We start from the raw sequence: 25,406 nt of genomic DNA, 5'->3' as shown, positions 1-25,406 counted from the left end.
AATTGTTGACATTTTGAGATTAAATATTTTTTAGTATTTTCATTTTTCTTTTGACTTAATTATTATTTAATTTTTTTTTTTTTTTTTTATTATTGTTGAATTTTTTGTCCCACTTTATTCTCAGAATTCAACAACTGTAAATGTTGTTTTTGCTCACCTTTGCTTTGTTTTAATACAGGTGAATACTGACTACATCATAGGTGAAAGGACACTTTTTTAATAAAACTGTTTTATGGGAGGATTAAAGTCACACAGGACAGAAATGCATCATCATGTATTGCTGGTATATGATACTGTTTACATACACGGTGGTTATAGTACCATTGTTTTAATCACAATGCAATGCAATAATACAGCAGAGGTATTGATTTAAGAATTCAGAAAACACAGGAGAGGATTAAATGACTGGGTTGCTATCACAGGAACTGGAAGAAAAAAAAAAGTGCAAAACAGTTCAATAGATGAGAGAAAGAGACTCACAACTAATAGACTAGACTGCGACTATTTCTAACAAAAAATATGATATTAGAATGGCTAACTATACACAGGTGAAGGTATTAGAGGCACAGGTGAGTCCATGTCTATTCCAACACCTTCATCTCATCACTCACGTAATGAGATGTTAAGCATTACCTTAGCTCATTAGTTCTGCTAACAGTAAAAAATGGCATAGTGGTTTTTATAGATAATAATACTGATACTTTCGCTGTCGTGGCACTTGTTGCATCAATAGACTGACTGAAACACACATATAGTCAACGTAAAATGTAGATTGAAGACAAAATGTACATTTAAAAACACTTTATGCTCACAAGCTTTCTGAGGCCTCCAAACTATCCTGTATTTTACACTTTAAGCCGACACTGATGAGTGCTATAGTGCTATAATAAAATCTTGTCAGCTCACCATGTGTTATTTAGTGTGAAGCTTCAAAGTACGAGACGCCGTTTTGATGTCCCTTTGTGTCTTTGCTGTGGGTTCCAAACCAGGTTCCAGAAATAAGCAAAAATACTTAAACCTAAATAGATATAAATTGAATATGGATTCAGATTTGAACAAACTATTGAACTCATAGTTGAAAACGACAGTCCGAAAGAAATAACTTGTTAATCCCACACCTTGTTTGTGTCTGCTACATAATATCTGTCCTCTTAGAGGTGATAGAGGACGGAAGCATTGTTCATTCTCCTTTTCATGCTTTGCGTTGAGTGTGAGGACAGTTAAAAGGAATATAAAAACTACAGTGGTTCTCCTTTCGTTCACCCCCAACAGTGTTATAAGGATGTCTTCTTTCCTACTACACAGCAATGGATGGATAAGTGGACCAACGTGTCGATGGCCCCACTGCCAGCCCGGAGAAGCCCTACCTGTGGACTTTGTCTCGTGGTGGACGTCCCTCATCTCCTTCCGTTTTCCCCCCCGGGTGAGCAGAGGACTCTCACGATCACGTACAACATTTCCAACCAGGATGATACTCAAAATGACCACAAAGAAACCAAAACACACAAAGACTATAAAAAGGGTAAAATGACCACAAAAAGTCACAAAACAACTAAAAATGGGGGCATATTAATACATTAAATTATTAAAAGGACAAAACGTTTACACAATGACCACAAAGAGACAAAGCCACTGGGTGATGCGTAACGACAACAAATAGAAACATAATAAAACAAGTGGTGAAACAACCATAAGGGGGCTGTTTAATGTCTGCCCCCAGGAGCCCATTGTCTCAAAGATTCCTTTGTGCACATTTTCCATCACGAATGTCCGTTCCTTGTCCCGGACGCTGCATACAACGGTGTATTCTTGTATGTACAGTCTGGTTTGATCCGTTCCTCCATACTTTTTTTTACGTTCAGAAATCGAGCTCCATCTCCTCCCGCGTCAGGTTCACCTTCCCGCACTTAACCGTCCCGTCGTCCACGGGCTTCAAGCGTTTGGTCACCAGCTTCAGGTTGGTCTCATGGAGGATGACCTGGGTCAGGTACTTCTCTCGTTTGATCTGCTCCTTCACGGCGTACGGGACGTCGGGGATCACGTAGGACAGGACGAACTTGGTGAGGTAAACGATGTGCTGCGAGGGGAAAGAGACATGTTTGAATGATTCGTATTTTAATTGTGTTTTGTGGTTATAGATCCATTTCCTGCTCATACCCACCTCCATGACGATTATAAAAGCCAGTTTGGCAGCGATCACGTGCCAGTAGTAGACGTTGTACTCGTACTGCCTGGGATGCCCTGGGGGATACCGGAAATCTCGATACCTAAAAGAGGAAAGTAAATCAAACATGAGTCATGTATTCAACTTGCCGTCTTATTTTATCTCTTTTAAAGGTGTCCAGAAGTTTGAATCACACCATTAAAAGCAATCAATTAACTATTTACATAAACTAGCAAAACAAAAATGTCATTCTGGATTTCTTAATATTTTTTTATCACTTTATTGCATTACAAATATTTGTTAAAATTTAGATTATGTAAATTATTTGAATTATTATTGTATTAGTTTTAATTATTTTTGTTAATTTTAATTATTCTTTTATTTATTTATTTATTATTCTTTTATTTTTTGTCCCATTTTTTTTTCACGTCCATCGGAGTACATGTGGTGCTGGTTGTTGTTATTCTGTAACGATGGTTCCGCTTTATTGTTCCAAAATCTCTTGTCTTGCAGTCATAAAATATAGAATTATATACGGTGTCTGTACCTGCAGGTGGTGATGTTGTAAGGCGTCCTCATGGGCACGCTGCTATTAGAGAAGTCGCTGATGTTGAATAGAGACAGCGAGCTCTCGATGTAGCCCTGCATGGTGTGGTTAGAGTGATCTCCATACGGGTACACGGAGAAGGACCAGTAGTAGACCAGCCGCGGGAATCATGTCGGAGGTAAACGCAATGATCATGGCCTGTTGAGACACCAGGACACCGGTGAAATGTAGTGAAAGGGTCACACTTATCAAAACTATTGTTAATTGATTACTTAATCAAGTTCCTCACATTTGTCGCGACAGCCAGTATGGCGATGCCCTGGAGAATGGGCTGCCAGGCCCCGATGTCCTGAGCCTTCTCCGGCACGATGCGTCTGAACTGAGTGGTGATCTTCCAGGCATCGACCCGGATCTCAAACAGGTTGTTGACCAGCGCCAGGACGGGAGCCAGAGGGAAGGAGGCCACAAACAGAGTCACAAAGCCGAACTGGATCACTGCCAGAGACAAGACACAGGGAGGTATGAATAAAAAAAAGATGTGCACTAGCGTTAGCAAACTTACCCTTTGTTCTGGCCTTAACATTGTAAACAGATAACCCCTTTGGTATGTGAGAACTAGTTTGTCTAGTAGTGCAACCTGTTTTGTGATTTAGAGACACGCTAGACTTTTTGCTAACCTTTCTGCTGCTGTATCTGTGTAAGACTTACCCATCTCCAGATATTCGTAGAAGAGTCCGAGTTTGGAAAGTGGCTGCAGCTGGTAGTCCTGTTCCCAGCGAGGAATCACCTTCTCCGAGGTAGCACGAGTGCAGTAGCGGAAAATCAGGTTTTTAACCCACCTGTGGAGGAGAAGGGATGTATCAACAGGGGCTCGGTTTGACAGGGAAAGGGAGATTAGCTTTGAGCCCTTTGGTGTTTCTGACTTCTTACGGGAGCAAGACTTCCTGGATGTTGTTCCAGATGGCTTTTCCCCCCATGATGATAGAGAGCTGAGTCGTCAATTCAATCAGACAACCGCCCGGATCACACTGCGGGACGCAAACAAGAGTCAGGAATATCAAGCGAGTCAGTCAGTGAGACGTCGAATAGCTAGAGGGACAAACCGTACCTCCTCGTTGCGGTATTTTCCCAAAAGATAAACGGGATCTCCAGGGAAGCCGACCGCTTTCCCCTTGGCGAAGGCGATGTAGAAGCAGGAGGAGTAGTAGTTGACGAACTGGAAGAGGAACATCTTCAGGGTCAGGCTGTTCTCGTAGTCCGTCTTAGTCCGAGGAAGCTCTGTTTGACAGGTAGAAAAAAAGGATTATAATAATAATTATACTTTTTCTGGAAATCAAAGACGCTTCACAAGCAAGTAGAGAACATAGAAAATATAAAAAATTACATAAATATTAAAATAAATGTAATACATCGAGTAAACAAAATCAAACAAATGATGTAGATAAAATAAATAAAAACAAAAATATAAAAACATGAATAAAATAAATACAATAATTCACCAAAGTCAGTGATCCAGATGGCGACGCGCTCATACAGGATGTTGAGGACCATGATTACAATGAAGCTGATGAGGGAGGCGGTGACGGCGGTGGCCATCTGAGGCGTCACGTACTCCTTCAGCGGCTCCAGCTCCTTCAGGTCCTGAGCCCGCAGTTTGGCGGAGAAGGCGAAGAAAGCAGCCAGGCGGTACACGATGATGGCCACGATGGACGCCAGGATCAACAGAATCTAACGGACAGAAATACACCTTTAAAATCAAGTACATTCACTTCTGAAATTGAAAAATAATAGGTAATGCTTTGTGTTACTGGACGGAGATTTCTGGCATAAGTTGTGGCATAAAAGTAAAGTAGAGATTACGATAATTCCAATTAATACTTGCAGAGACTATTCAATATACTGTATATGAAATAAAGTTAACAATTAATAAATGGATGGTGAAAGAGCGCTTACATTAGTTACAATGAAATAAGTTAAATCACCTGTAATTAATGAACAAATGATATTAATAACAGGATTGTTTTACCTTAATAGCAGACAGATACAATACAGTTCTACCATTGATGCATGTTTAGTTATATGTGTTGTAATACAACTGACTTTAATTTACATTACCCAGAAAAAGACTGTCCCGATTCCTATTGACAACCGGACACATCGTCCACAGGCTGTGTAAGGCACTTTTTCCTTTACCTAAAACACACAAACACACACACAGTGAAATAATGCACTTTAATTACTTTGCACGACATAAAACTCAAATCCCTCTCTTAGTTTTTGTCTTCGATGCTTTAAAATGATAGCATCAAGAGTACTGAGTGTGTGATTTACCCCAGTGACGGGGTTTTTCCTCTCATAAATACACTTGGCTTCATATTCTGGCCGAGGCGGCTCTTCCTGCTCCAGAAACTCCACAGTGTCCCACATGTACTCCAGCTCCGCCTGGTAGCGCTTCCAAAACTCCAGGAACAGTGTGACTGCGGAGAGGAAATAAACAGGAAAAGTAAGAGGGCAATTACGGGAAAGACGGAAGTAACTACGGACACACAGCATTGTCTGCGTCTTCCTGTGTCTGCTTTCCCTTTAGTTGAGCCAAAAATAAACAGCTTCTCTCTCAGTATATGATATTAGATTGAGCGGAAAACTTACTCCAGATTGACATGAAGACTGCAAACACCAAGGTCCCAAAGTTATCAAATATGCAAAGTTTCTAGAAGACAAACGGAAAGAAGAGCAACATCAGAACTGTCCTGCTTACATTCAAAAACTGCCAACTGTCATGGGCGTAAAAAGCCGCCCGCACAATCAATTATGCAAAGTCTGCAGCTGTAAAAACACGTCCTCTGAAACAACATGTATACTTTTACCAAAAGCATTAACCCGTAAAGTATTTAGGCCTAGAAATCTTGCAGTCTTTCTATAAAGTATGACTTTACTCTGTACTGCTGTTATACATTGCTAATTAAGGGTACGGTAAATGGACTTAACTTAGACAGCGCTTTCTACATTTTACACGCTACGAGTCGTCAACCGTTTGGTCATAGGGAGCAACTCAGGGTTCAGTGTCTTATCTCTCCGGGCTGGGATCGAACCCACAACCCTCTGGTTGAAAGACGACCGCACTCCCTCACAGCCACAGTCGCCAGTATGCATTTATATAATATTTAACCCATATTTGATCTATTTTACACCCATATTACACCATTATAACAACCAAATGACATGCAAATAACACTGTTAGCCCCATATACAACCAATATTACACCATCATTACAATCAGATTACAGTCAGTTACACCCATGCTACACATTGACACATCAAGGGTTAATAGGACAGATTATTTTCGTGTTTAAATGAAATAAAACTCACTTTTGAAGCTTCACATGTGCTGTTTAGCCTCCAGTATATGCACTCTCTGTCACACTGCGGACACATCACTATTTTTCCTCCAATGGCAGGGTCACACACCTCCTTGCTGCAGTCAGGACAGAGATTATCACACAGGGAAACATACAGAATATCATTCAACATCTACAAGGATACGTACCTCCAGGTGCTGGTATCTTGAGTCCTGTACCCATAAATGAAACACCCCAGTCCCACGACGGCAGCCAGAGCCAGCATAATTGTGTAGAAACCCAACCAGGCAAAGTAAATGCCAATCTTCTCGCCGTAATACTTCCTGTGAAAACAAACAATGGTTGGATCTCCTGTGGCTCTATTACTCGTTGTTGCACAAAGGGAGGAGACCCGCGGGCCTTCTGTTGATAGTCAACACGGCACAAAGCGTTTCAGTTCACAGGAGCTTTGGATCATGAAAGGAGTTTAAGTTGTGACGAGGTCATGAAGGTTCACCTGATGAGGTTCAGAGGTTGCATCTTGTAGAAGCTTTTGGGATGAGCCCATTCTGTGTAGAGCAGATATCTCTCGCTGGGGCAGCCCTCCTCTGTGGACTTCACATTGAACCTGGACTGAAAAACAGGGAGGAAGAGGATTTTCAAAGCCCAAAAGCTTAAAAATGATACATATATGATTGCTTATAAGGCCCATTTTAGGGGCAAATAATGTTTGGGGAATGTTCAAAAGAAGTATATTTAATTGGACATGTTATTAGGTTCAAATGTTAAATTTATGAGAGAAAAAACTACTTATTTACTAAGAATTTATTATATTAAATGTACTTTTATATTTAATATGGATGTTTTTCTAATTAAATGATAAATATACAAGAAAACAAATTCTTGAATAACCTGAGATTAAATCATTAAATTTAGGAGGGAAAACAGAAAAATCACTGAGAAAAAAAGTGTTATATTCTCTGAGATTTTGTCAGATACTTGTTCCACAAAATTCAGACTTTTTTTTTATAACGGTCACAAATTTAACAGAAAATAACTAAACATTCTAGAAAAAAATGAATAAATAAAAGTCATCAATCACCGGTTTTATGTCTGTGTGTGTGTGTGTGTGTGTGTGTGTGTGTGTGTGTGTGTGTGTGTGTGTGTGTGTGTGTGTGTGTGTGTGTGTGTGTGTGTGTGTGTGTGTGTTAATATGAGAGTAACATGTGACTTACATCATGGAGGGGATAGGCGGCTTTGTACACTCCACCGTCCAGCAGTTTGGTGACGCCAAACTTCTTGATATTCCCTCGTATTTCATAGGGGGCTCGACTCAGGATGTAGTACGCCTGGAGGAGGAAAACATGATTGTATTATTCATGCTGCACATCTGTTTACATCCTTTAATGAAGCAATACAGTAAGAAAAACAACTTGCCATCCTGCTCCTCATGGCGGCGGTGAAGAAGAGGTCCCTGTCCCTCACGTGGAAGTACTCCAGACGGTCCTTCTCAAAGGGGGCGGTGAAGAACTCCGTCTCCTTGATGATCAGCTCCTCGTCGGGGTAGAAGTGTTTGGTGATGCAGGAGAGGTGGCGCCATGCCGACGGTCGGGAGGACAGGTCGTTGGGCTGGATGGGCAGCTTGATGTGCAGGACCTCGGCGTAGGTGCACAACACGTCCCACGGCATGTGCACCTTCACGAAGAGCAGCTTGTCGTTTATCACCTGCAGGACGCGAGGAAGAAGGAGTCTTTAAGGTGCGAGATACAGGAGGAGAACCCTTCTGAATAAGTGTGATCTACTCACAGATTGTGTCGCCTCCAGCTCTATGCCCATCTTCATCAGGCTGGCTTCAAAGTACTCCCGCCGCCTCTGCAGAGGAAAACTAAAGGAATCAGATTTCAAGCTTCCCATCCTCTCTGTGGATGTGCTGACTTATTCTGTCCACGCATGTACTTTCAAAACAAAGACTATAACTCATAACTCACCCTACACCTGAAATCCAAAAGCAGTTTAAAAAAGAAAAAAGACATGAAGAAAAACACTGGGACAAAATCTATAAAAGGGAATTAAAATTAAACTAAATGATATTAAATCAAAATCAATAAATAACAACAACAATAACAACAACAACAATAATAACAATAATAACAACGACAATAATAATAATAATAACAACGATAGTAATAATAACAATAATAATAACAACAATAACAACAACAATAACAATAATAATAACAACAATAATAATAACAACAACAATAATAATAACAACGATAATAATAATAACAATAATAATAACAATAACAACAATAATAATAACAACAATAATAATAACAACAATGATAATAATAACAACAATAACAACAACAATAACAACAACAACAATAATAACAACGACAATAATAATAACAACGATAGTAATAATAACAATAACAATAATAACAATAATAATAACAATAACAACGACAATAATAACAACAACAATAATAATAACAACGACAATAATAACAACAACAATAATAATAATAACAATAACAACAATAATAACAACAACAATAATAACAATAATAATAATAACAATAATGAATAATAATAGTAACTTATAATAACGCTGATTGAAAGACGGAGATATATAAAAGGTGACTAGGATCCAAACAGTTATTGTTAACAGAAAGGTGCTGTTTTAATTTGTCATTCAATTATATTTATTTAAAGACATCTGAGGAATTGTAGACACGTTCCATTTCCACATATGCATTATTTACACTGCACATAGTGGCATGAAAGGCAAGTCAGAGCATGTCAGGAAATCCTACAGTAAACCACATCCTGAACACTGCTACACTGAATTAGGGTTATAAAACGTATTGAAATACAATAGGTAGAAGCTAGTACGAATGTTCAGGCTGGTCATCCGAGGAAATACAATTCCAAGGAATACCTTTGAGAGACTGTTGACGAAATACCTTCACTGTTAGTTCAGCCAGGACACAATATTTAAGATTTAACATTATCAGAAGTGAGCGACGCCTTCCTAGCAGAAACAAATTTAGCAGTTTCAGTTTGACCCTCGTTGGGCTGTGGAAACACAAAGCAAAGGGAGTGGCTGCTGCACACTGTTGCCCTCTTCATCTCCTGTTTGAGGATGACTGAGAACAGTAGCTCCATTCCCTGTGGATCTGCGGTGGAGTGAGCCGAGGTTTAATCCGTACAGGAACTAGCTGATACTCATCTCATCTTTCTAAACCTAGTCCCCTCATTCTCCATCGTGTATATTTCCTTTCAGCATGGACAGAGATATTTTACTGTCATATGTACAGTGAAACAGACACACCTAAATGACACGAAACTAAAACATATGAGATGAAAACTAGCATAAGAAAATGTTAGTCTGACAAACATTAAAAAGTGTCTCAGAATAAAAGTGCATGATAAAACCCAAGCTAAATATGACATATAAACAGCAGGGTAGAGTACCGTGTATAAATATGCAGTATCTTCAGCTAAAGACATCACTTTTGGTCAAAAATATGGCACCGTCTCCATTTCAAAACCACTAAATGGGTTGCAACACTGCAGGTAACAGTGGTCTGCAGATCTAGGCTTTATATGACACATCCCTAACTGCAAACCCATTGTGAAAGACACAGGCAGGCACAAACAACACACCAGTGGATGTCATAACGTCTCTGAGTCTTTCATTTGTGCAATCCCTGCACAGATCCCTGAAATCCAGTGTGTAAAAGTGCACAAAAACGTATGAAAGTAATTGAAGCAACACATAGACCTCTGTAAGTCTGTTAAATCTGATGGTTTAGGATGTCGGGGCCAGGATGATAACAAGGTTCAGGTTCTAAAAAAGGATTTTAGTTCCTAATGCAAAAGGTTTTGTTCATTTCCATAACTTCCCGTTGGGAATCCAGCCAGCAGCTGCGATGAATGACACGCATTGAAACTGAATAAAAGAGAAGTACAGTGGAAAGGTGCTCTGAAAACAATCTACTCTACTCCCTGTCCTGGAAAATTAAAGCATTATTTAAGTTCCTGTCGAGAATACACCGTCAGAAGTTACTTAGTGGATTCTTAAATAAACTGTGATACACTGGCATCCTGCAGCAAATACAACTCCCTTAACAAATAAGAAAAAAGGCGTATTCAGCATAAATTGACTTTGACTGAGTGTGTATGCCTACCTAGCTACTGCATCATTAATATAAATGTGTGTTTCTCCTAAAACTGATTATTTGACAGTGAATTTTACTGTAAAATCAGATCAGAATTACATGTATTGTTATTATAGGAGGAGCGATGACATTTATACGCTTAAAAAGCTGGATATTTTCAAAGCAGGCTATGGAATTTCACTCTTTCCCTACACTTCCTGCATCTTTCGACTAAATAAAGCAAAGAAAATGGCTCTAAAATACAACTTTATTTAAACAAAACACATATTTTACATTTCTTGTCACGAGCTGATTACTTTATACTTGTAGATGACTTGCTCGTTTCATGTGAGCACCATTTGCAAAACTTTAGATACCTGTGAGCATCTGATGGACAGTATTGAAGCACCCAGCTTAATACAAATGAACAATTAAAACCAGACACCCACCTTGCGCCGCATGAACGTGTGCCTCTTGTCAAAGTCCTTCTTATCCTCATCTTCGTACACCAGGATGTAGTCGATCCTCCTCACCCCATCGTTGAAGAACAAGGAGTCGGGTTTGTCATTAAACTCTGCCTGTGGGCAAAAGCAAGGCTCGTCAGGTAAGTCTGCCTCCTGAAACTCGTACTCCTCTTCCTCCATGGTGCCGTACATGTTGCACAGAGAAAAGGAAGGTCTGTGTTGTCGCGAGCGCCTGACTGACCTTCACTTTATAACGTGTGATGTGGGGCCATGCAGGAAAAGCGGGAGTGTCAACAAACACAATGATACCCGCCCTTCCTCTTCACACTGACTTGTGACACCGCTAGGTATTAATAAAGCTCCTGCACGCATATGACATTACATGCATAATGGATGTGTGTGTGAATGCATTGACTGTGTGTGTCTACTGAACATTGTGTGGTCATTTGCTCCAGTAAGCGTAATAATTAAATGCATTATATCAACACATTTCACATAACGTTATTAGGTTAGCAATAATATTAAGTTTGGATAATAAAAAAATATTAGGTTTAATATCATTTGCTTTCAACTAGCCTAATAAAGTTATGTGAAATGTGTTGATATAATGCATTTAATTAAAGTCAATGTTTCAGTTTTTCAGTGTGCCTTGAGGAAGCCTAAGGAAACAGTATTAAGAATCATGATTTTTAAAATCCTGTAAATTATTTGTGTGTTTTTCTATCTTGCATGTACTGTAGGCTAATCTACGGAAGCCCTGAGAGGCCAATTGAGAAAACGTAAAAATCTGGTGATCAATTCTCTTAGTTTTTATCTTGTTTTTTCTTTTGTTTATAAATGAAAACATTATTTATCTATGTATATATGATTTTTGGGGGGAATGTATTGATTTGTTTTTACTGATTTTGCTTCTCAACCCCGAGTTGAAAGTACTAAAAGTAGTCATGTTTTCTTCCAGGTGAGCTGAATATTCCCACTCATGCACATTCTGTCTTAGCAAGTTATGACACACTACTATCCTGTCATTCTTTTGGATAGAAATCTATTCTAATTAGTACCATCTAAAACAGAATGGTTCCCCACATTATGGCTGAAAAATTACAATCCTGACAAACTTCGGGGGAAAAAATACTCATAGGTCGTAAACTCAGTCAAGAAAACGATTTCATTCAGACGTAGAAAAACGGATCCGTACAAAGCACCCGGGTCAGCATGACACCTTATTTAAAACCCACCCCCTTAACAAAGAGTACATCTGATTGATGAGCTGCTACTGTAGCTGAACATATTACAGTGTAGACTCACCAGTAGCGCTTTTTTGATTGTTGCTCCTTCTTTAATACTGTGGTAAGTGGGTAAAAACTCCTGGGGGTAAACTGGGAAAATAGGAACACAACAAACATGGGAATACAGACATGTTAATACACAAACAAAACCAAATGAATATTTACTTGAGCCCCGACAAATACGTTAGCAGGGTCCTTATAGCAGCTTTGATTTGTGGTTTCGTTAAGAGTTATTAAATAATTCAACTGCGTTCAAAAGCTTGTCTTACTGTAGATTACTTCTACTGTTACTATGCAATGTGCTCTTTGCTCACATATAAGGGCTACTTCTTTGCTGCAGATTACTTTCATTTTTCATTTAAAAAGTTGAACATGTTCACCTCGAATGCTCCAATAAAGGCCACACAGTCACACGGTTCAAACTACAGCGGCCTGTTTGTTAGTCGTGAAAGCGGTTGAGACACCTGTGAATTGCTTACTCGCCTGAGGCTATTGAAGTAGTCGTATCTGTAGTACTATTGTGTTAATACTAAATTGTGAAATGTTATTTTGGTGGGAACCTGTCCTACAAATGATGTAAGTATGTATTCAAGTGTATATAATGATCTATATTTTAAGTAAATCAACCTAAACTACATCATCACACAGTTACAGTTAGGCTGGGCTTGTTAGGACAGAGCAAACAGGTCCAAGGTTTAACTAAACCAGTTTAAAAAGCACAGTTTAAGGGCTTTTCTTTTGTTGCACTGCATATCCCATTCAAGGCTATCCTTAACCCTGGGCTAAGAGTTGACCCTGCAGCCTACTTTCAAGTATTCATATCAATATCAGCTGATATATCCATATGTTTTGTTATAATATTAAGCAAGACTTTGTCCAGCTTTAATTTTAGCCCCAGTTCCCCAAGGATCAGTAGTCGGCCCCCCTGCTTTTCATCATCTACATCCTAGCCCCCCTTGGTCAGATACTCCGCCACTTCAACCTGGACTTCCACTGCTATGCCGATGACTCTCTCCCAGAGTTAGCATTTGCACAGTGGGCACATTAGCCGCTGTCGTTAGCATTTAGCTCAAAATAGCAGTTTGTCTTGTAGCCGCAATGCTGGTATTGTTTTTTAACCTTAAGTGTGTGTGTGTGTGTGTGTGTGTGTGTGTGTGTGTGTGTGTGTGTGTGTGTGTGTGTGTGTGTGTGTGTGTGTGTGTGTGTGTGTGTGTGTGTGTGTGTGTGTGTGTGACCATGGAAAAGTGTTCTTCTGGAGAAACTGGGAACAATCACAGAGGCCATTTTAAGTAGTTTTCCAGGTGTTTGTGTTTCTGGAAAGGGTTTTTTTTCTAGCCTACTTGTTAGAGAAGGATCTACTAACACAACAATATCTTCAAACATTCACACACATGGATTCACAATGACACTACATTCATGTTCTGCTTCAGAGGAGCTTACTGAAGCAGCAACGCTTTGTTACTCATTTCCAAAACAGTTCCAACCTCCTGTTACGAGCCTGTTTCTATAAACCTCATGCTGTTGTTGCTGCATTTTTATAGCTTACACACAACTTCCCACAGTGTCTTGTCACTCCCTGGAGAAAGAAAAGACTACACTGAGGTCACCACACTGCTCATTTACAATATGTAATGCAGGGTTTTCCCAAGTATTCATTTGGTGTCTGCCCTCAGTAACAAAACCATATCACAAGTAAACAAAAACAATATCCCAAACTACAAAACGCATCATTATATCCCTCATACATATATTACAGAGGTCTAATTTTGCAATGACATTACATGTAACATGGAATATCCTGTAATCTTTCCATATAAAGGGCAGCGCTAGGAGGAAATTAACTGAAGACAGATGTTGTTTTCCAAACACTGGCCCTAGTAACACGCTGGGAAACCTCACAGTGGAATCATTTTTCATCACAAGACTTTCCTTAGACGGTGTCCCCTACCAGCCTAGCAGTCTGAAGTCTAACAAGGCTCTAAAAAGCCTGTCAGTGTTTTGATATAAGACACGCCGCTAGTGGTGAACTAGTAACAAACTATCCTGCTAATCCTTAATGACTGTGCCTCGGGCTACTCCTGTTCAGATGCCGAGCAATTAGTCACTTGCAGGAATGGTTAGGGACAAACCCTAATAGGAGCTGGTTTACTGTATCGCTACCCTTTGATACTGATGTATTGTAGGTCTAAATCCTCCCACTAAACACTTTCCCCGCCTGTAATAAAACAAAGCTCCCTATGGCTGTGTTCTTTAATGGTTTACATGGCTGGCTCTGGCGGTCCATCTTTAGTACCCCGATGATTGTTTTCTGGTCTCACCTTAAAATCAATACAAAGTGCGGCAGCTATTGAGTCATGAAACCCACGAGAAACACTTATGGGAAACCTCTGCAAGGTAGAGTGAGTCAGAAGTATGATTCCTTTGAAAAGCATGCTGTGTGCCCACCAGCAGTCTGCACTAAAAATGTACTTTCTTGCCACAACCTAGCACTCACTTCCTCTCCAGAGAACATCTTCCCTGACAACACCCGAAAAATTAAAGCCAGAACAAACAAACAATTTTTGAAACAGAAACAGCTGTCCCAAAGTATTTTGATTTTGTGCAAAATAAGGGATCATCTAAAGAAAAGAAAGCTTACATTTAAACCAGTTCTTATCATCCGACAGGAAATACGTTCTGCATCACACACTTGGGTTTTAAATGACATCAGCAGAGTGCAATGTCTCACACAGGGAAAGAATCAGCTCTAAAATCAGACTCAAGCATTAGCAGATAGTTACTGTATGTGGGAGTTTTGAATGGAAAATGTTATGATTCATATTCATTGACACGTGTAGTTGAGACTAAGCTCTCTTCCTCATATGCATCTAACCACAGAACCGTTTGGATGTCTGTGGTTAGCTCTGGGTTAACTGCACTATGTGTTGGGTACAAGTTAACTCAAACCCCTATGCTTTTTTCTGCACTTATTACAGCATAAAAGAAAGCGACAAAGTGTCTGTAAATAATTAAAAACAAGTCAATAACGGCTCTGTTAAAGAGGACACATTATGCTCTTCTTCAGGTTCATAGGTGTATTTTGTGCCTCTTCTGCGACATGTTTCCATGCTTTAATGTTCACCTGTTTTCACCCTCTGTCTGCTCTGATTGCTTAGCTTGCAGAGTCTGCTGTGATTAGTCAACCGCTTAAAGATGTCCCGCCCCTTAGCTCTATCACGTACACTGTGTTGGATTGCTAGCCCATAGAGGCGGGAGTTTTACAAAGTGATGTCTATAAATTCAGGAAGTAAACAAAGGAGTCCAATGGAGGTGTTTCAAGCCGGGGGGAACACAGGGATTTTACTCTTTGCACCAAACTATAACACACTACCGGAAGTGGAAACCCCCCAAAAGCATAATAGGGCCTCTTTAAACAATGTGCACTTTGTGTAATGGTCTGGGCCAACTACATATTTCTGTCAAGTTAACCCAAAGGACCATTTGTCTCTTTTAGTATGTCCTTATTGACAAGGCAAGCTCACAGATTGAGTGAAGTGTGGGAACTGACAGCTGTATGTTTTCAGCTGTATATTTACTGTACTCCAAAGTATAGTTGCTGTCACGGTTTGTAGCATCAGGAATGTGAAATATGTAAGCAACAAAAGACTGTGAATGGGTTACATGTTTTATGCTTTGCAAAGAGCCAAGTCTATTTTAGACATAGTCACTCTTTCTGGTTTTGAGAGTTGCTTTTTTACTGATGACTGCCCAACATTTGTTATTTAAATGTATTGGTGATAACGGTGTGTGAGTGTGTGCCCTCTTAAAAATGTGTGCAGTACACCCCCACAGTAGCACCAGGTTTCATGATGGTAGACATGGGTAAACAAGCATGTGTATGATAACAAGGAAATAATGATGAACAGTAAATTATGAGTAGAAGTGAAACAAATCTTAACATTACTCAAGGTAATATTTACTCCAGGTGTAACTAAAGTCTGATTTAAGTGTTGATTATATTTTTACATCATTTATCCAAATCTGAAATGTAATTACAGGTATTAAATAAATGTAGTGGAGTAAAAATACATGATTTACCCCTGAAGTGTAGTGAAGAAGATGGACAAAGCAGCACAATATTGAAATACTCAAGTAAAGTACTCAAAAAAGTACAGTACTTGAAAATGTACTTCGTTACGTTACACCACATGCACACCATCTTGTAAAAAAAACAACACATCAGATTTCTTACCCACGTCCTCGTCTATCATGCCCAGCTCCATATCAGCCTCCATCTCCTCTGTTTCACACACAGAATCCATCTCGAGGATGTCGTTATCGCTCATAATCCTGGTTGTCCAGACACATCACCGAAAGCAGAACAACTTTACTTTACCCCTCAGTCTGTGGAGTGTTTTTACACTGGCTTCTTCACAGCGCAGCCCCTTCCTCGGTACATCCTGACTTTATTTCCCAACATGGACTCCGCCACTATAAACTTTTCTCTCAATACAAGTTAAGACTTGAGAGAATGGCAATGGAACGGGTGGGGTCGGAGAAGGAGGAGGAGAAGAAGATTCGAGGAGGAGGTGTTCTGTTCCAGACTGAAGCATTTTTGACAGATCAGTCACGCCCACTCATTCCTTGAAGCTAGCTGCTTAGCATGCCAATTAACAACTGTGGAAGTTTATGGGAACAAAGTTACCTGTAGGCTAACGTTACTTTACATTGTTGTTGTTTACACATTTCTGCTACGGGAAAGGATTAAGATCTGACATATTTTTGAGATTCAATTCAGAGTTCTGAAATAATATATATTTTATTTTATACAATTATATTTAAAAAAAATTAAAAATAATTCTGACTTTAATCTCTGAACAAAACACATATTTTAAACATATTTTTAAAGTAAATTCTTATTTTGTTTGAGGTGTTCAGGCTACACAAACAGTGGGAATTTACCGTTCTCTTTAACCACTTGTATTTACCTATACATCTTTATGTATCTACAACAAACAGTAACAAGAAATTCTCATAAAAAAGTGGTAAAAGTAACTTTGTACAAGACACAGTGAATAGATTTATTTTACGATTCAAGATAAATGATGGGTGATTTCTTCGCTCATTGACACGAAGCTCTTAATTCCTTACATTTTTAAGTGCTGAAGTCACATTTTTTTAAAGGAACCAGTGAATGCGGCATAGCAGTTAGGGGAAGCCAAAGAGTGACGGAACCTTTATGCCTACCCGGTTTCCGCCAATAACAAACCTGCTAGCTTAAAACGGCTTAAAATGTATTGTCCCTGCTGTCTCATTCTGAACAGTTAGGTTATCAGAGACTTAGTATAAAACATTAATTTGAGTATTTCACCATCATGGGTGATTGTATGTGTCGCTGGTGATAAATGCGAATCACTAAACAAAAGATTCCGGCTAGTTTTAGCTAAAGGACGACATGCTACTTTAGCTAATAGTCGTGTTAGCTAGGAGCTATTGATGAATAATATTCCCTTTAATGGTCAGACGTTGACCTAAAGAGAGAAGTCACGGTTTCTATTTGGATCAGATTATTTCCTAACCGGGAAGATTTTCTCCAGGTGAGTTTGACATACTGGTATCTATAAGATAATCATCAGACAATACCAAGAAAGGTTGAACATGGTAGCTTTTAACTTCCCTAAACAACCTGCCACTTCAGATAATAATCATATAACCGTAAAAGCAAAAGATGGGCTGAAGGAAATATTGTAATACATTTTTAAATCTGGCATATTTCTGCACAGCCATCCACTTTAAAATATAATATACTGCAGAAGTTTCTTTTCTGATTTATATTACATAAAACAATTACACCCAAACGTCTGGTGGCATTAAAAACCTTATATTCCACTCCAGCACTTATTGTATAAAAAAGGAAAATCAGCAAGCAAAAGCATAAGCTGAGACATCAAATGTTAAACTTGTACTTTTATCAAAAATAAAGGAATATATTTGTCATAGAAAAGTGTGTCAAAAGGACAGGAAATCAGAATGAAAAGTAAAGTGTATAAACACATTTGCATGACAGAAGTAGTATATATGTTTACATGATATACAGAGATGTTATCTGTTTGTAATGCATTTAGTAACTTTATAAAACAGCCATTGTTTTAGTTGTATTATTGTCGGCTTGTCAATAATCTGTTAATCCCGTGCTGTTTCCTTCTGTTGTCCCTTACAGATCATTCCTCACTGTAGAGTTGCAAAATGAAGATCTTCTCCGTGGCTCACAAGACGGTGTTCGTGGTGGATCACTGTCCCTACATGGCGGAGTCGAGTCGTCAGCAGGTGGAGTGTGACGTGCTGACGAAGAGTCGAGGTCAGGGGGTTATTCCTCTGGCCCCGGTGTCCAAATCCCTGTGGACCTGTGCTGTGGAGTGCAGCATGGAGTACTGCCGGATCCTCTACGACGTTTATCCCCTGCACAAACTGGTTAGCCCTTTGTTTTTGTTTTTTAATTTGCATATTTAAACGTAAATCCAGAAAACTAGTGATTCACAAATAGTTCTCTTACTTTTAGTTACCAACTGGGGAATTTTAATTGTGAAATGTATTAGTTAAAGTAAGATTCCCCTCAAGGTTCACCTCTCAAGTGTGTGTGAATATTGACATTTTCTATAAAATAGACAGTCCAGTAGATATGAAGAAAAACGTATGAGATATTCTTAGAACAATTGCATACATATAGAAACAGAGCACCAATGACTTCACATTTTCTGCCATTTCTTTATGTTACAGATTAACTACATTGTCAGTGACTCAGAGTTCCACATCTTGAATACCTGGAGGCAGGAAGACCAGAGCACTCATGAGGTAATCCACAGAAACAATTATATAATCCCTGTAGTCTGCATTTACAAGCTGCGTGTCCAACTTGCCACATTTCTAACGATCCTCAGTGACCACATGTTTGCAGAAGTCTGGCATGTGACGATGCGGTTTCTCTCCTCTGGCAGCTCATGTCCGCTCTGGCAGCCGTCGGACCACCTAACCCACGCGAGGACCCCGAGTGTTGCAGCATCCTCCACGGGCTGGTGGCTGCGGTGGAGTCGTTGTGTAAGATCACACAGCTGCAGCACGAGAGGCGCACCTCCATGATGGACACGGCGGAGAGAGTGGCCAACAGGGGACGCATTATCTGCCTGACCAACGCTAAGAGGTATCGCCATGTTGATATTATAATTTGCCTTTGTTTTGTACTTTACATGAAGCTCTTGGTATGTGTTGTCTAATATTTGACTGTGCTAAAGCAGCGCTCTTTGTGTGTTCGTTCACAGTGATACCCATGTGCGCATGTTGGAGGACTGCATCCAAGAAACCATTTTAGAACAGAACCGTCTGGCAGCAGGCTCCGACAGGTCAGTATCAGAGGATGTGCAGAGAGAAGAGTCCCTCACCTGTTAGAGGTACAAGGAGTAGGATTTCCAAACTGTAGCTCAGTCAGCTTGGGTGTTTGCCTCACTGTATTTCAATTTTTCGGTGCTGTTTCGCCTTGTTCGTAGCTTCCTCTTGGCTGCATACTTTTGATCTGGCTCCAGGAAGCTATGTTTTTATAGATGGTAATGCATGAACACTTCCTGAACTGACAAATAAGAAGAACCGTGCAGAGAGTCTCTTCAGATACAGACACTGTCCCACATGGGTCATAAGTGATTATTGAGGGTGATTATTTTTGTGAGTCTTAAATCGTACTCGTTGTCCCTTTTTTATAAAGTGATTTTAATGTGGTTATAGTAGGTTAGAATAGGCTGTAATACAGATGTGATCACAGTGATTTTGTACAGATTGTTTTGATAAATGACTTTCAGATTTGTTTTCTTATTTCCATCTCACCCTTTGTGTGTTTCAGGCTGATGGCCATCCAGCAGTGTGACCTGGTTCTGGTTCACATCCATCCGCAGGGGGAGGAGCCGCTGGTGTCCGACCGACCCAAGAAAGAGGTGTGTGCTCACCGGGGAAACTTTTAGAATCCAAACATGGCACTTAATGCTGGATATAACCCCAGCTGTTAGTCCTCTCACCCGTTCCCCTCTCGTTGTTCCAGATCTCCTCTCTGCTCACCAGCGAGGTTCACTTGGTCCGAGCGGGGCGTCACCTCGCCACCAAACTCAACATCCTGGTCCAGCAGCACTTTGACCTGGCCTCCACCACCATCACAAACATCCCCATGAAGGTAAGGGGCTTCCTGCCTTTCCTCTTGGCCATGCACATGCCTCGACAACATCTGAATCCATATAGACTCGTACAATCTTTCTTTTGCTAGTACACACATGTCATTTCCAGAATGCAGTGAACCATTCCTTATTTCTGATTCCATTACAGCCTTGATGCTTTTTTTTTTTTGGCTTGCTTTATCTCTATGTATGCGCCCGCCCTCACCGATAATGACCCATAGTCACTTTGTTTTATCTCATCTGCATGTTGATCTGACTGTGATTCTGCTGCTGGTTTCATGCTGTATTTTCTGTTTTGCTAGCCCACATTAAATGTTTGCGAACAGGTTAGTACTCTTGTCACACACACATGAAAGGGAGGCTCAGGGTTTTTACACCACATAGTGTACACAGTGTATGTTTGGAGCTCTGCTGCTGTTGCTACGGGCAGAAACCGTGTCTTTAATTTGTTTTGATGTGACAGTTGGTCTACAGATCTCCGGTGAGGCTCCAGTGAAGGACGGGCAACACTGGTCGGGTCTGCTGCACACCTAAAACGCATTTTTTCAAGTTAAAATAAGCTTGAACTACATCGGTTCACTTACTTTTACAATATTTCAATTACACGTTTTTCAAATTCCTAAAAATAATGCAGAATTTGATTCAATTCTACATCCAAACTTCTCTGACCAGCGTTGCCCCTCCTGTGTGTTTACACCTTTTTAAAGTTATCCAAAGTTCCCCCTGGTCTCTGTTTCCCCCATCAGCTCCTAATCACTCCCCATTTAGTGTCTTGATGTGGTCGATTGTGCTGTCTGGATTGAACTAGTTTTAGTTTAAAACCTCACCTTTTTAAATGTGTAATGATTCCACCTTTAGTCTTCCTTAAACTTCTATTTGAGGTGTAGAAAGTTGTCAGATTTGCTTTAGGTCAGCAGTTTCTCATCTGGTTTTTTAGATTTGAAATATACAATTTATATCAGACAAGTATAGGCTTTGTATTTTGCTAATTTAAGGACTCAAATGTGAGTAGAAATCATATTTTTGTCACCCAGAAAGCTTCTTTTCTTTTACTTTGTTCATTATCATTTACCCTTCGGAACATGAAATCAGCAGTGTTATGTGTGTTTGACCCTGTGTGTGTGTGCGTGTGGTTTGTGTGTGTGTGTGTGTATGTGTGTGTTAGTTAGCACATGTTAACAGCTGACCTCACACTCACCTGTATGTGTTGTTGTCTGTGCGGATGTGCAGGAAGAGCAGCATGCCAACACGTCGGCCAATTACGACGTCGAGCTCCTGCACCACAGAGACGCTCACCTGGAGTTCTTCAAAAGCGGTGAGAACTCTTTATCTTTTGACTAAAATCCATCCACTTCTCCTCTTCAGCTCCTTACATGTGACCTGTGTGTGCTTTGCAGGAGACTTGCATATGGCCGGCAGCAGCACGAGAGAAAACGGACTCAAGGAGACGATCACACTGAAGTGGTGCACGCCGCGGACCAACAGCATAGGTAGGAGCAGCTGGAGGTCTTTTTGTAAAGCGACCTTGGGTACCATGAAAGGCGCTATATAAGTTTAAGTTATCATTATTGTCAGATTTAATATTAAGGCTTTCATTCATTTACCAGACTTTAATATTCAATATTTCCTACAAGTGCTATATCAGCCTCATTTCTTGTTAGTGGACTCCTTATTTAGAAACGTCTATACTATCCATTTACAGTTTCAGGATCCACTTTGACTTTTGTGACGACTATTCACATTTTTCCTTTTGATTTGGCCTGATTTTGATCTATTTGTGTGTGTGTTTTGTTTCCACCTCAGAGCTGCATTACTGTACAGGAGCATATCGCATCTCCCCCACAGACGTGAACAGTCGCCCCTCGTCGTGTCTCACCAACTTCCTCCTCAACGGTAAGCTAAACCGTTGTGAAGCGAAGCACTGCGGCTTATCCCTGCTCAATTTGGGGAGTTATGGCTACATAAATTCCCTTTTCTTGTCTCAGATTAAAAAATGAAACATCCAATATACACAGTCATGTATTTCTTTTAGTACACTTTACGTATTTGCGTCTGTAGATTTCTGCTAAAGGCACAAAAACTAAGCATCTGATAATGCTACCTTTTATTCCCTATTTAATGGGATTTTACAGTAAAAAAGACGCATACAAAATTCCATTTTTATAAAAAACACTTCACTATTATTTGAACAGAACATTTGAACCTGTCTATAAAAGTGTTAATGTGTACCCACTGTGTAATTACCCGTATTAAAGCTTCTTGTAATGCTCCTCAAATATCGTAATGCCTTTACATAAGTTACTTCCAAGTCCAGAATAAATCAAACCTATACCAATAATTTAGGTTATACTATTTAACTTCAGCTGGGTTTTTCCCCCTGACTGACCACAGGTCGGTCGGTGTTGCTGGAGCAGCCCAGGAAGTCGGGCTCGAAGGTCATCAGCCACATGCTCAGCAGCCACGGAGGAGAGATCTTCCTGCACGTCCTCAACAGCAACCGCTCCACCCTGGAGGACCCGCCCTCCATCAGCGAGGGCTGCGGGGGACGAGTGACAGATTACCGCATCACCGTACGTTCAGCACGACTTTTAGATGAATGAGGCTTAGCTGAAGTTCCATCAGGAAGACTCTTCTTCTGCTCTGATCCAACCAGCATTTGCCACGATTTTTCTCCAGCAGTATTATTTATTTAAAACGCTCCTCCTCTCCGCCTAATGAATCCACAGAGATCACATCCAGTGCAAAGGGTTCCTTCTCTTAAACCAAATCTTTGTTTTTCAGGACTTTGGTGAATTTATGAGGGAGAACCGGCTCACTCCTGTTTCAGAGACTTCCCATGATCCCTCGGGGAAGCTCCCGGCTGACAGGGCCAAAGCACAGCTGGAGCGCCACACTCGGTACTGGCCCATGATCATCTCGCAGACCACCATCTTCAACATGCAGGCTGTGAGTGAGCAGCACCCAGAGATACCGTGCTTCTACCACTAGATTTCACTCTTTTCGATTTCTCTATGCCTCCCCCATCCTCATCCTCCCTGTGTGTATTCCTGATTTCCTCCACTAGGTGGTTCCTCTAGCTAACCTGATAGTGAAAGAGACTTTGTCTGAGGAGGACGTTCTGACCTGCCAGAAGACGGTTTACAACCTGGTCGACATGGAGAGGAAGAACGACCCCCTTCCTATTTCCACCGTGGGATCCAGAGGCAAAGGCCCTAAGAGGTACTCCATTCTAAAACTCATCATTCATGCAGGTGAAAAGTTGTGTCACTAACTCCATGTCCCCCCCTCCCCAGAGACGAACAGTATCGTATAATGTGGAACGAGCTGGAGACGTTAGTGAAGACTCACGCCGGAGCCACTGAGCGACACCAGCGGGTTTTGGACTGCATCACCGCCTGCCGCAGCAAACCCCCCGAGGAGGAGGAGAGGAAGAAGAGGGGGAGGAAGAGGGAGGACAGGGAGGACAAGACGGAGAAAAACGGCAGCAAGGACGCCGACGACAAAAGCTGGCAGGAGTCGGAGAGGTCAGTGGATGTCTTTGTATATACTGTACATAAATGTAAATAGAAATCCTCTTTACTTTGGATTTGACGTGTCTTACTTTCTGTTTTCAGACTAAAGGGTTTGCTGGAGAAGGAAGAGCCGGAGCCGGAGGTGATCAAAGACTCCCCAGATTCTCCAGAGCCAGCCAACAAGAAGCCCCGCATCTGCACTGAGGAGGTCCAGCCTCCAGAGAGAGCCAAAGGTACACGCATCACACATTTCTGCTTAGAATTTGAGCCTGTGCCAATAAAAGCTCATTGCAGAAGATCAGAAACAGGTTTAAGTAGGTTTTCACCTACCGGGGATTTTCCGTGGTGTATATGGTGCATACCCAAACTCTGTCTCCCTGTTCCTGCAGGTCCTGTCTCGTTGCTCACTATGTGGAGCAACCGCATCACTGCAGCAAACTCCAGGAAGCACCAAGAGTTTATGGGGAGAGTGAGCTCCGTCAATAACAAGTTTGAGCTGTACCAGCAGCTCAAAGAAGAGAATGGGTGTGTAGGAAACATTAAGCATCTGTAACTCAATATTCCTCACGCAGGCTTCCCGTGTCCTAATCAAACTTGTTCCTTTGTGACAGGATGGACGTTCACGAAAACGGAAAGTCGTCCAGATGATGTCTCCACAGATCTCTGCTATCAGCCCCGCCCAGGAAGAGATTCTGGACCACAGTGTTGTCTTCAGAAAACAAAAGACAACAGAATGAAATAAATGGTGAACTCTTTATGGAATTTATACGTTTTTCTAACTGGTTATTTTGTAGATATGTTGTTCACATATTGTGATAACACAATAAAAGTTCATGAATATGGAAGTGATGAATTCTGGTGTCCAGTGTCAGTGTCTTAAGAGGGACTTTTTAAAACAAGTGGTAAAATAATTGCTAACAACTTTGTTTTCCATGTCATTCATGCTTCTAATTTTTCCATTACTACGTTAGCCATATGTTTCTTCCCAAACGAGTTGAGAGGAGATAAATATGCTGTTCCCCTGGCAACCCTTACAGCACAGAGTCATTTTAAACATTCCATTCATTGCCCTCCATTCAACCGTGGGCTCCCTTTCAAACAGGGTCAAGTCATTACGTCATATGACTTGAATGAGTAAGCACCCACAACAATCCCATGTAGTCATATAATGTCACCAGCAGCAGACCAACGCCGTGGATCCACTCTGAGCTGCGTCTCTGAGTCAGGGTCCAGAGGGGGGTTTCCTTCTGGTGAGGTTAGAGGGTCAAAAGAGTGGCGAGCAATTTTCTGTTGACTTCCTCATGTATCAGCATCTAAGTGACACTGTAAAGGGGTTAGGGTCAGCGGAGTGAGGGGTAAACGGTGTTGAAAGAGCGACCACAAACGACCTGACTGCTGATCAGAGGAGGGAGAAGTATTCAGATCTTGTACTTGAGTAAAAGTATAAGTACCACAATGTAGGAATACTCTGTAACAAGTAAAAGTCCCGAAGTGTTGCTCAGTACAAAAGTATTGCCATCTAAGTATACCTAAAGTACCACAATTAAAAGAACTCATTGTGCAGATTGGTCCATTTCAGAATGATATATATATGGTATCCATCCATCCATCTTCTCCCGCATTTCCGTCAGGGTCGCGGAGGTAACAGCTCCAGCAGAGAGCCCCAAACTTTCCTTTCCCTGGCCACATCAACCAGCTCTGACTGGGGGATTCCAAGGCGCTCCCAGGCCAGCGAAG

The 25,406-nt window shown here is 40.8% G+C and overlaps 2 protein-coding genes across 2 annotated transcripts; one reads left to right on the top strand and one right to left on the bottom strand.

The window, feature by feature from the left end:
- Window positions 1-209: 209 nt before the first annotated feature.
- Window positions 210-16,493, bottom strand: ano6 (anoctamin 6). Its single transcript, XM_063905466.1, is given in 21 exon segments — window positions 210-2,077; window positions 2,162-2,267; window positions 2,712-2,875; window positions 2,877-2,909; window positions 3,001-3,206; window positions 3,420-3,550; window positions 3,642-3,739; window positions 3,820-3,989; window positions 4,211-4,439; window positions 4,827-4,904; window positions 5,043-5,188; window positions 5,361-5,421; window positions 6,081-6,186; window positions 6,259-6,393; window positions 6,567-6,682; window positions 7,285-7,398; window positions 7,487-7,774; window positions 7,856-7,921; window positions 10,665-10,793; window positions 11,985-12,055; window positions 16,197-16,493. Coding segments are annotated over 21 exon segments (2,760 nt in total). The 5' UTR covers window positions 16,291-16,493; the 3' UTR covers window positions 210-1,858.
- Window positions 16,494-17,163: 670 nt separating this feature from the next.
- On the top strand, window positions 17,164-24,522 carry ints13 (integrator complex subunit 13). Its single transcript, XM_063906092.1, has 17 exons — window positions 17,164-17,541; window positions 18,165-18,415; window positions 18,722-18,796; window positions 18,940-19,142; window positions 19,261-19,341; window positions 19,833-19,923; window positions 20,028-20,156; window positions 21,388-21,472; window positions 21,555-21,647; window positions 21,961-22,050; window positions 22,549-22,727; window positions 22,939-23,103; window positions 23,222-23,376; window positions 23,451-23,681; window positions 23,772-23,902; window positions 24,059-24,194; window positions 24,281-24,522. The coding sequence occupies exons 2-17, from the start codon at window positions 18,191-18,193 to the stop codon at window positions 24,315-24,317; spliced, it is 2,106 nt and encodes a 701-aa protein (XP_063762162.1). The 5' UTR covers window positions 17,164-17,541; window positions 18,165-18,190; the 3' UTR covers window positions 24,318-24,522.
- The last annotated feature ends 884 nt before the right edge of the window (window positions 24,523-25,406 follow it).

Source organism: Eleginops maclovinus, chromosome 17, assembly GCF_036324505.1.
Source record: "Eleginops maclovinus isolate JMC-PN-2008 ecotype Puerto Natales chromosome 17, JC_Emac_rtc_rv5, whole genome shotgun sequence".
NCBI classification, from domain to species: Eukaryota; Metazoa; Chordata; class Actinopteri; order Perciformes; family Eleginopidae; genus Eleginops; species Eleginops maclovinus.
This window is presented reverse-complemented; position numbering and strand designations above follow the sequence as displayed.

What these genes read in the sequence shown, in the direction of transcription:
- ints13 (XM_063906092.1), top strand. Translation starts at nt 18,191, where the DNA reads ATGAAGATCTTCTCCGTGGCTCACAAGACGGTGTTCGTGGTGGATCAC. An exon ending in TCACAAACATCCCCATGAAG is followed by an intron (nt 20,157 to 21,387) that starts GTAAGGGGCTTC and finishes GCGGATGTGCAG; the next exon opens with GAAGAGCAGCATGCCAACAC. An exon ending in TGACAGATTACCGCATCACC is followed by an intron (nt 22,728 to 22,938) that starts GTACGTTCAGCA and finishes TTTGTTTTTCAG; the next exon opens with GACTTTGGTGAATTTATGAG.